Source organism: Monopterus albus, unplaced genomic scaffold (assembly GCF_001952655.1).
Source record: "Monopterus albus unplaced genomic scaffold, M_albus_1.0 scaffold54.1, whole genome shotgun sequence".
NCBI lineage: Eukaryota > Metazoa > Chordata > Actinopteri > Synbranchiformes > Synbranchidae > Monopterus > Monopterus albus.
In genome coordinates this window covers 1,878,237-1,890,343 of record NW_018127934.1, presented here as the reverse complement: position 1 = coordinate 1,890,343, position 12,107 = coordinate 1,878,237, and the positions used below count along the sequence as shown (strand labels likewise).

At 40.6% G+C, this 12,107-nt stretch overlaps 1 protein-coding gene across 3 annotated transcripts in view; it reads left to right on the top strand.

Annotated features, from left to right (window-relative positions):
* ndst3 (N-deacetylase/N-sulfotransferase (heparan glucosaminyl) 3) overlaps positions 1–12,107 on the top strand; it is a 44,109-nt gene that overhangs the window by 10,350 nt on the left and 21,652 nt on the right. For 2 of the 3 annotated variants that reach the window (XM_020602165.1, XM_020602166.1), the window contains exons 3-7: positions 2,732–2,819; positions 3,085–3,141; positions 4,046–4,200; positions 6,433–6,618; positions 11,721–11,849. In XM_020602165.1, coding sequence (XP_020457821.1) covers positions 2,732–2,819; positions 3,085–3,141; positions 4,046–4,200; positions 6,433–6,618; positions 11,721–11,849 — 615 coding nt within the window. The remainder of the gene's footprint in view (positions 1–2,731; positions 2,820–3,084; positions 3,142–4,045; positions 4,201–6,432; positions 6,619–11,720; positions 11,850–12,107) is intronic. The other variant, XM_020602167.1, reaches the window with a different exon arrangement.

Below are 12,107 nucleotides of genomic sequence, written 5' to 3'. Positions count from 1 at the left end.
TTTGTCATATGTTCACTGTCTGTATTTTGATACGGTAGTCCTCTGATACAGAAGCCCAGGTCTCTAGTTGAAGAGCAGTAACCTGCCGCAATTTGCCCTGCACAGTGTTTGCTTTGTGGTTCACTCAGGTGTTTACAGAACATCCTGTTACCATTGTGGTTGTAGTACCCTGATGTGATAGTATTGTGAGTATTTGCCAATAATACACAGGTCTCATGTCTCCTTTATAGGGATAGGACACACTGAGTATCCAAGGTAAAATGTTGTAAAATCAGGGAGGACAGGCTACTGTTCAAATCAGGAAGGTTCTTAAGCCGCTTTATAGTCCATCTGAACAGTTTATCAGGTGGGCAGATATCTTCAGAAACCACCTCTCCCTACACCTTTCTGATATCAGATTTTCTTTTTGAATATTTTAAAACATCAGATAAGAGAATTCAAAGTAAAATAAAGTCTCTTTTTACCACAAAATCTCTAGAGTAACATACATCTCATACAGGGTTTGAAATTTTACAGTAGGTTACTCATCAGTCTGGGCGCCTTCCTAGGGAGGTGTTCCGGGCATGTCCCACCGAGAGGAGGCCCCGGGGAAGACCCAGGACATGCTGGAGGGACTATGTCTCTCGGCTGGCCTGGGAACGCTTTTTTTTGGCTGGAGGAAGTGTCTGGAGAGAGGGAAGTCTGGGCATCTTTGCTTAGACTGCTGCCCCCGCGATAAGCGGAGGAAAATGGATGGAATGGATGGGGTTACTCATCAGTAGCGTCCTCTTGATTATCTCCCCCGGCTTACACTTATCCCTAAACCTGAAATGGAGCCAGTAAACTCAAAATTTTGTCTATAATACAGCCTAATACACAATATATATTTTCAATGATTTGATATCCTCTTTTCAGAGAAGTGAAACTTGGTTGAGAGAACTGCTCTATCACAGTGAACAATCTGTTGCCTATGAAAGTTTCATAATCAGCAATGCGGTTGCACAGCACAGGTGGCGTTTTGAAACCTCTTCTTGTTGGTTAGTTGTCTAGTGTGTGCAATTTCAGAATTAGTTTCTGAACAGTCTCTTTCATGCAAAAAAAAGGCCAAGTTTACATTGTTACTTTCAAAACCTCATGCTTTTTTGATTCTGCTTAAACATGGCAGTCAGCGAAATCCCTTTTCGGGGGATTTTGCATGACAACAAAGAAAGTTTTTTAAATGGCTCACAGTGGAATTAGGTGACAAAATGTTGACTGTGACAGTTAAAGGACTAAAAACATGCAAATGCAGCTGCATGGTCATTTTGTTGCTGTGAATCTCACTGACACATTAGAAATGCTTTCTGGCTTTCAGCTATGGATGCTAGGTAGCAGAATATAAATGAGGAGTTTAAACTAATACACTGCACACTTGGACACACACCCGCGCTGACTCTCACAGCTACTAGCACACGTGTTAATAATGTATTTCCACCAAGTGCGTCAGGGAGTGTATATTGAGTTACAATGCAAAGCACTCGGCTACGAACTTGCAGTAATTTGATTCTTAAGTCTTTGTATCCACACATTTGCTTGTGTGTGGATAGGCAAATGTGTGTATGTGTAAGATGTAGAGGATTTCATAACAGAGGAGACAGGGGATCAGATTAGGGAAGTGTGCACATCTGTCAGCATGCGGCCATCTTCAACGCCATTAGATTAGAGCTAATAAAGACGCTCTGTGCATGTTTCTATATATTTGTTGTTTGGAAGACACTCTCACAGGAGGAACGAGAGAGACAGAGGCTGCTTGGAACCCATTCCTTGCACTGACATCAGCTGCTCTGGTCTCGTAAATCAGGGAAGGTTCCTTGGGATCGATTAAGAGCAGCATGACAAAGAGTGGTAAGAGATGTGATGGTAGAGATGTGGCACTTAGCCCAGCAGAAGGACTGAGAAAGACTGAAATATACCATGTTAAGAAAGGATTTTATAAATAAACAACATTTTTGTTTGGGCGCTAATGATGAGCAAGAAGTTGGGGCGGGACAATACAAGGGAAATAGCAAGGGCAGAGTTCTACAAAGAGAGGGAGCGATCTTTCCTCCATGCTGCTTTAGCCTTCCTTTTAAATTAGAACAGCCCAGTCTCCTGAGAATGTGACATTTTCACTGAGCAAGCGAGGGAGAGATGGAGGTTCAGAGAAGTGGGGTGGAGGCTGGCGTGATGGAGTGGAAGACAAATTGAGAAGGGGGGCAGAAAGGCGAGTGCAGGTTCCCGCTTCTCAGAAGCGGGAAGATGGAGGAATGGAGGGAGAATCAGGGAGAGGAAGGGGGGTGACCAGGTTTCACTTGGTAGTGTTAGGGATGGATGGAGAGAATGATGAGAAGGGAGGAGTGTGTGTGGGGTTATTAGTCCACCCTCCAGAGGCTACTAATGCACTGACCTTCATTAACTCGCATTACCGTCCGTTGGTGAGTGTGAGACTGTGTGTGCGGCTGTGCGGCTCTCTTTAGTTAACACTCATTACAGAGTCTTTGTTTAAAGGCCAGTAAACTAATGAAGCCATTAAATAAGTGGAGGAAATCCTGATTCAAGTATTGAAACCAGGGACTGAGGTAACTGTAAGGACAGAAGTAGCCACTGGAAAACACCGAAGCAGGATAACAACAGACAAAACAATGAAACATGCTGTAATAATAGTAGCATGCTGTTGGTGACTGGTGCCACTGTCAAGCCATAGGATAATCTGTATTTATCTGTCTGTTTACAGGCTCTGCTTGATACTCAGAAACAGCTGCGCTCTCAGATCTCCAACTTTACCTTCAATCTGGGCTTCTCTGGGAAGTTCTACCATACAGGTCTGTTATTACATCTTCTGTAAAAGGTATTATTTTATAATTTAGCCTTATTTTGTGTGTGTGTGTGCGAATGACTTTTCTGGATATTTTCAAGAAGGCAAAAGTTATGGACAAAATAATTTGACCATCAGTAAATGAGAACTATCCATGTGTTCCAAACTAAGCATACTGTACCATACTGTAAATGGATGTTTGGTGTAAAACACTTTTTTTTTTTCATTTTTACTTTCACTTTGGTAATAAAATATGATTTATTTTTTCAAAGGCCATGTATCATCCAGACCTTGTGGAGGTCAGCTGTTTTTGGTGATTATGATGAACTGTAAGGATTAAACTGATTGTAAACTGATTTTTCTAAATGGAGAATTTCACATTAACATTTGTTTACATTTGTTGGCATGTAGCACCATCCATCAATATAGAATTAATGGTCATTTTTTGCAGTTCAGTGTAAACCCGTAGTTTTATTAATGTAGATTTAATGAAGTTGTACATCAAAGCATACAGTACATAGTGCAAATGCATCTGTCAACTAACTATTTACACCTTGACCTTAGATAAATAACTTTATTAGTGAGGCCATTGGTTGATGTGAAATATATGTCCTGTTAAGATGAAAGCAAAGGTAGAAAGGATTTAATTTAGGTATTTGCATCGCAGTAAATTCAGTGCTTTTTTACAGAAATAAAATCATTTTAAATAACCTATATAAGGACTATTACACATAGAGACAGCTGTAAATAAGTGACTACATTTAGTTCATCAAACAAAGGATTTACTTGCAACACACTGGTATTAATGGGACTGAGTCAGTTTCATCTAATATCTTTAGACATACATCTGTGAAGCTGTGACATTTTGCTCTTTTATGGATATTAGGACTTTTTTTTTTTGAATTTCTAGTTCTCTGTTTTTAGAGAACAAGTAAGTAGGATTCACTGGAAAAGAAACATCGACTGAAGGCGGCTATATTCAGAAGAAATCTGATACAGAATGAAACTTATTACCATAGCATCCGTTCTTATGTGGCATCACCATGGTATCATCCACACACCTTATTTAGCAGCATGACCTTAAGACAGCCCAGTTGCTTGATGATATACTCGTACAGCTGTGTCTATACAGTAGCAAAAATTCTTCACGTGCTCCAAATCTGTGTGAAGCACACATTAGTTTCATCCTTTGTCCTTTTGTCCTTGTGTACATGTATGTTTTTGTGCGTGCAGGCACAGCGGAGGAGGACGAGGGAGATGATTTACTGTTGAAGTATGTGGATGAGTTCTGGTGGTTCCCCCACATGTGGAGCCACATGCAGCCTCACCTTTTCCACAACGAGTCCTCACTGCTGGAGCAGATGGTTCTCAACAAGGAGTTTGCACTAGTGAGATGAATGTGCACACACACACACAATCGCGCACATTTCTTGCAGCTGTCTATCTCGTTGTTGCTTTCTTCTTTGTGTCCTTTTAATCACTCTCGTCTCCCATGATTGCATTTTCTTCAAGGACGTGCTGCTGTTAGTCATTCAGATTGCAGACATGGTGCTCGTAGGTCAAAGTACTTTTTGAAATGACTTTACTCGGAGTTTCAGAATTTCTTATTTTCACTGTGTTACAGAGTATGTAACATAAAATGCACAACAGAGAATCTGTTGTGTTACATGTTGATAGGTTTTCATTTAAAATGTGCTCTAGTTTACATTTTCTGACAAGCCCTTATTATGTTGATGGGGGGGGAAAGGAAATTTACAATTCCTGTAGAACATATTTATCAATGCAAATGAGTTGCAAATGAATGTTTGGATCGGATCCTGTAAGGAAGTTTCACTCACTCCCTCTCTAATCAGGTGACAGTATTCTTTCTTTACGTAGTATTTGGTGTTGGCTATGGAATTTATTTAAAACCTAAACTTAGGATCTACTGTAGTTTATTAATACAGTTGTTTTATTTAGTACGTTTTCATTTGAGCTCATTGGTTGGTTGTTCTTATTTCTAATCATTATGTGGATCCCAATTCTCTTATTTTATCATTTCTTGGTCCCTAACCTTGACCCAGAAATCATTCTGCCATGATGAAGGACATCCCAAAGCTCTTATCGCTGCGCTGAAGAACGAGGACATGAGTGCATCCTGCGCTGACATCTGTTACGGCTTGACACACCCCTTTGTTGGAAATCAGTGAATGGTTGCTTCATATGAAGGCTCGGCTCAAGGAAGGGATGTCTCATGTCAGTTGAAATGTGTTCGCTCGGTGTCTCTCTCCTCGCAGTTTTCCCTTACATCTTTTCTTTGTATCTTACGTGGGCGGGACTAAGACACAAGGAAAAGACGCATGTCAGGGAAAGGTGGATGCATTTAGGGGAACTGGGATAAACCTATAGTTTTCTTCAAGGTCCGCTTACTGGTTGAGGATGGTACTCTCATGAACACGTACACGTGAATGCCTCTTGCTCCACCAGGTCTAGACACTTTCAGCTATAGTATGTGGGACTATGGGAGGGAGGAAACAGTGGGTTTTTTTCCAGCCGGCCATAGTAAAATTAACTTCATCCTTAATAGTATGTTGGGGAGTCCACAGTGCTTTAGGAAAATAGCTTTACTTTAAATGGATTTTATAGTATTCTGTCCATTTTACTCTAATAAAGATTTTGAAGTTAAGCTTTTTCTGAAAATGTCTGTCTGACCTGACAGATAAATGTAGATTAGAGTACATATTTACATACAAATCAAATGTTTATTATCAGTGAATGAGAGAAATGTAGTTTTCATTTGCAAAGTTGATATCTGATGGGTTTGAATATGCATTTAGTTTTCTCTTGCGTCTGTATGTCTTGTAAGCCAAAGTGGGAAGAGCAGCTGGTTTTACTGTAGGTGTATGACACTTGACTAACAAAACAATTCATCTGTATTTCTGTCAGCACCAATAATAAGATTATTTTTGCATTTACCATCATGTTGTCATTTTCTGAAACAAAACAAAGAAAGATCTCCCAGTTGGGAATGATTCACTTATTTTGATGACCTGAACACTTTTTAATATTTCCTGTTTAAACTTGAAGGTCAGGCACTTTTGTTGCGCTGCTCTGGTTTGCTGTGCTTTGGTGGTGTGTGTGTGTGTGTGTGTGTGTGTGTGTGTGTGTGTGGGAGTGAGTGAGTGAGTGGAGATGATTTGTATGACTCTTCTGGGTCATACTTCACACAGTACAGTGAAGGGGGCTGGTTCAAGTTGTTGAAGGTCAACCTGATCATAAATTGTGATCTCTAACCTCTACAGCACACACACATGCATACCCTACTCCCTCATCCCCTGGCCACTGATGCTTAGCTTTGTCAGTATATGTAGGTGTGTGTCAGAGTGAAGGACAACACCATCACTCTGGTAAATGCACCCAGCAACCATCCACCCTCACACACCTGCTCACACAAACTATATTTCATTTAATTTCCAGCCCGAAGGCCGGCATTGTAACAAGCACAACACAAACTGCGCATTTCTTCTACAAGGTCAGACTGTCAGGCTCCGTGTGTTTATGTGCGACCATGTCCTCTGTCAGAGTTGTGCCAGAACTTTTCTGTTTTTGTATCTAACCCTCGCATACCTGATCCCCTCCAGGAGCACAACATCCCAGTGGACATGGGTTATGCCGTGGCCCCTCACCACTCAGGCGTCTACCCGGTACACCTGCAGCTGTACGAGGCTTGGAGACGTGTGTGGAACATCAGGGTCACCAGCACTGAAGAGTATCCCCACCTCAAGCCTGCCCGTTACCGCAAGGGCTTCATCCACAACAACATTATGGTGAGGAGCTAACCTTGTTAGTCACACATCTCTGAAAAGCCCCAGGGGTGCATTAGCAAGTGCGCACAAATATCTATCTATACATCTATGATCAGCTGACACGTTTCTGTACATACAGTTTTTCCTGTGTCACTGAAATTTAGAAAGTCTCAATTCAGAATATGTTTTACAGGCAAACACCTTTGTGATTATTTATGACTTTTCTCCTCTGTTTTGAATCTTTTATATGACTAGAGGTAGTTTTCATTATTCTTCCACCGCTGTTTGTTGTAGGTATCTGTAGATACAAGTCGGAGCCGGTGTTGTGTATAGATACATTTTATTAATCGTGTCAGCCCAGCAGAAATGGCAAAGATGTACACTGTCTGACGACCAGAGGTGCCGGGGTGCTCAGAGAAACATGATAAATATCACATCTAAGTGCTTATTGAAGAATCCCTGTATGTCATCTGGTGCTTCTCTTAATGTAACACTACTGATGATCCAGGGATCATGAATCAAATCCTCACAGCACATTATGTGTTGTCCTTGCCTGCCAGGAGGAAAAACGATTAGCTTAATTAATCAAACTGAAATTAAAACAATAAATTTTAAATTGTCTGAAGAAGAAAGTCAAAGCAAGCTTAAATGCACAGACAACAAGAGTTTGCTTAGATATGTTGCTTCGCTGCTGTTCTTTTTAATTCCTTTGAGAAACTGTCTTTTTGTTCATGTATTTGTTTGCCGACTAGTAAATTGTACCCTGATTGTTTCTAGAGGTCTTAAACAGAAAATCAATAATGCAGTATATGTGTGTGTGTGTGTGTGTGTGTGTGCATGTCTGTTATGAATTCTTTGACCTCGCCTCACCGCAGCACAGTCAGCTCCACACTGATTCAATGGTTTCCCAATGTAACTGAAGGGGTGAGCTTCTTTGTGTATATGTGTGTGTGTGTGTGTGCATTTGTGTACTTGTATATGTACAGGGTGTGTATCATGGAATAAGTATTTAGTAATGAGTGCAGTTTTGCACTTCCATGCTTCAATAAATGATTCACCAGTCACTGCTTGAGACAGCAACAGAATTGCTCTTGTCACTCCTTTCACCTAAACACGTTGTCTTCATCCCTCCTTATGTCTCTTCCTCCTCCTCTTCATTCACTTATCAATCAGAGTCTTTGTTGATGTGTTTAACTGTTACCTAATTGACAAAAGAACCAATCACATCTGACACCAAAATTACCAGTCCATGTTGTTCTGCTAGATTTGAGCAAACAATTTGAACAGGCAGCTTTGTCAGTTTCCTAATCAGTCCTAGAAGGCTGCTTTTATTTCTTGACAACTTGTCACAGCATCATAAAAGACAGCCACTTAATCCACCTTCCTTTCAACACAATACAGAGCTGACATTTTGACAAGCTATAATGTGCTGTTATACATTATCAATACTATGTCAATGAGAAGCATTCATGAATCACTGAATTGAATAGCCGCTGAATAAAAATACACATTCAACGCTTTACAACATGATATACCACAAAGAACAAACTGACAGATGATTTAAATGTTAAATTTATAACAAAAAAAGAATTTTTTAAAGGATAGCTAAAAAAACAACTTCCTTGAACTCCAACAAAAACTGCTCTCAAGCTTACCATCGATCCCAGGGACAGATTCAGCTGTTCTCTGAACACTTTTTAAAACATTTGCTTCTTTTGTCTTTCAAATAAAACATTATCCTATTGACACATTTTTATTGGTTGGAGTAGGCTTATTTTCTGCTCTTCCAGTTGGAGATTTTGTGCATGTACCAGTATCGTAGCTGAGCAGGACACACGTAAATGACAGAGTAATGATCATTTAGAGTGAGCTTTCCTCATCTCTCGGGTCTGTCAGGAAATGACTTGATTTTGTTGCTTACTAGAAAGCCAGAATGCAGCGTGCACATGCTCAAAGCCAGCACTGCTGGGCAGAGACTGTCCAGAGGGGCAGCTCTGTTCATGGTGCACTCCCAACAACCTCCGTTTCCCTCAGAACAGTCAAAATGATGTTAAAATGTTCATTTTTTTCATCCATGTCTGCTTAAAAGAAATCATCATAACCAAATTAGAATGATGCGATATGTTCAGAAGCTCCAGAACAGCTACTGAACTGACCTTGAGGTGAGATTATTTTATCCGCTGACTGCTCAGGTCAAGAATGAACTTTGGATCTTAATATTTAAGCCAACATGGTTGAAATGTCCTTAGTGTGATTCTATAATAACAGAAATTTGAACAACTACAATCCCCTTACAACTAAACACAGGGATGTAAAAGATCAAGGATATAAGAGGGAGCAGAACCCATTTAAGGCTCTGCAGGTCAGAAGAAGTATTTTAAAGTGAATCGGGAACCATACCTGGAGCCAATGGAGTGAAGCAAGAATAGATGTAATGTGCTCACATTTGCGAGTACCTGTCAGCAAACAGGCCACAGCATTTTGGACTGATTGTAAACGATCTAAAGACGAGTGGCATTGTTCTGTCAAATTCTGCAAAACTGTTGCGATTCACAAGTGTGTATTACTGTAGCAGCCATTGTTAAAATGCTAAGACTGAGGAGGAAAGTGAAAGCAGTGCATTAAAATAGTGAAAGGCTCCAAGACACTGCATGCTGCACTGACTAAATTGCAAAGAGAGATTAGGAAAGAGAAACCAAACTTAGCTCATGGAGGTAAGACATTTTTCTGAGAGGCACTTTGTGTGATGGTTTGTGTGTACAGCATGTGACCCTCAGTCCGTGCTGAATTTAAATTTTAAGCCACTTCACCATAAACTGGTGAGCTTTCAGATCTTGACCTCTTGTAAAGTTATTATGGGACATTACTCACATCCTTCCCATTTTCTTTACCTTTCACATTTTTTCACTTCCAATCTTTCTTGCAGTTTCTGTCTATTAATCTCTTTCTCCTCTGCCTTTTGCTCCATCTCTGTTTGCTGTGAGGAGGACAGGACGTTGAGTTAAAGCTGTAAAATTGGTGTTTGTGTGTCTCTGTCAGCAGATTGAGAGCCACCCACTGGACCCACAGTATCAGAACAAATCAGACTGAGATATGGGATTGTGCTGTGTGTGTGTGTGTGCGTGTGTGTGTGTGTGTGTGTGTGTGTGTGTGTGTGTGTGTGTGTGTGTGTGTGTGTGTGTGTGTGTGTGTGTGTGTATTTGTTTTTAAAATGTACTAGATCAGTTTGAGCTATAGCTCTGTGGATAATTGGTTTGGTGAAATAGTGCTGAGTGTCTGTGGCTCTGGTGGCCTTCTCTCTCTCTCACGCTCTCTCTCACTCACTTCTGTGTGTGTGTGCGTGCGTGCATGCGTCTGTGTGAATGAGTCTGCAGTGTTTTATAGATAAACCAATATCTGTGCTTCCAGGCTTTACTCTCTATTTCACACAGAGAAGTGCTCCACAAGGAGTTCACAATAAAGACCTTCATGTCTTCTCTTCTCTTCTCTTTTCTCTTCTCTTGTCATTTAATGACCTAATGAGAAGGTGATTAATTCACTTCTGTGGTTATTATATCTTTTGGGCACATCAGTTTAGTGGGGGTTTTTTTCAGTTGCATAGAGTAATTACATTGGCCTAAAGACTTGTGGCTTTGTGATCTCAATGGATACACTGACAACTGCTATGCTACAGTTGAGGTAAACTATAAAGACACTCTGATAATTATAATATTAGATTTTAGAACTAGCCAAAAAAAAAAACAAATCTATTCTTGCTGTCACTTATCAAACCAAAACACTGATAGATGTCATTGTCATGATAAAGAGAATCTGAGAAATTTGCATCTGGGCTCCAGGTTTGTAAGTCAGAGCACAGCATATGCAACTCAAACAGGGTATGGTGGTGTACTTTTGGTATTTTTATGGCCAAGGGTGAGTGGTGCACCTGCTCGAGGTGGGATTTAAAGTAATCCATTATCACCTCTTCCGCTTCAGTAAACAGGGAATCGCCAAAATACTAAACAGGTGTAGGTGTGGAAGAAATCTGAACAGTGCCCCAGGAAGATTTAACTTCACCAGTGCAAATCAATGCTTTTTGCTATGCACCTGCATGAAAATAAGGTCTCTACTGCTGTAGTGAAGTAATCTTGACTGGACTGCTCTTCAGGACTCATAGCTCAGGCACAGGGAGGCAGTAAATGGTGTGTCTTTTGACAGCCCTACTTTGGCTCTTACTGGCCTTTTTTTACAGCAGATATGTTGATCTGTCCTTACAGAAAAGGTACATGTGGAACTAACAACATTTAATGATGGCCCCATCCTGTTTGTAAGCTGTGTTGGTTGAGCCAGGATTCCCAACAGCAGAGTCCCAGAATTTGAGCACCTAAAGCTATTCATTCCACCTGTATTTGTCCTTCTATGACAAGTCAGAATACCAGCTGTGAAAAAGGTCTATTACACTGCAAGAATGTGAATTGAACCATCTGTAGAACTGGCACCTGTGCTTCTCCACTGCGATAGGTAACACTACCATATGCTCTATAATAGAACACATCAGAATATCTCTGGTCTGTTCTGCTGTCTGATTCTCATATTGAGAAACTGCAGTGTAGACAGGCTTGACTCTATAGCTGAACATTTCTCTCTTACGTCTGTCATCTTTTTATTCTGCCGGCTGTGTTATTTTTCTTATTTCAAGTCATCTCACCTGGTTTGTTTGTACTTTGGAACCTGAAATAGCTTTCAAAAACACCACACTGAAGTAGCTGCTTTAGTTTCCTTTGTAATATAAAATCATTGTGTCATGGTGATTTCATTTGCCACTTAAAGGGGAACTCCACTGATTTTACACATTAAAGTTTGTTTACATATATTCAGGATTACTACTGCAGATGAGGAAGTATAAAGCCTTTTGTCTCAGAGGAAGCTGAGCAAACTTGGATAAAAATGCCTCAGTGTAAATAGGAGAGCAGCAGAAAATCACAGGAGTATTGTTTGATTGGCCAGTAACAGATTTTAAGCCTTTTTGAAATTAGAACCTGCTGATAATACTTTGCTTACTTGACTGTTATACCTGTTATAAACTGAAGATATGAAAGATATTAACAACCTCTCCCTTTTATCGCCTGTCTATATGTGCGTAGGTGCTGCCTCGTCAGACGTGTGGTTTGTTTACTCACACCATCTACTATAAGGAATATCCTGGTGGACCCAAGGAACTGGACAAAAGCATCCATGGGGGAGAGCTGTTTCTCACTGTGCTGCTCAACCCAGTGAGTCAGAGAAAGCACATCCACAATCAAGCACACACACACACACTTGCACATGCAAATTGATATACAGACTGAGAAGCATGGAAGACTGTTACTTTCTGTTTTGATGTTTGCACTTTAAAGAGGCACCAGCTGGGTTTCCCACACTCTCTCTGTGAAGGTAACTTCCTCTCTGTCTGGTTCTGTCTTTTTCATTTTTGCAATCTCTCTCTCGCTCTGTGTGTGTGTGTGTGTGTGTGTGTGTGTGCGGGTGTGGGT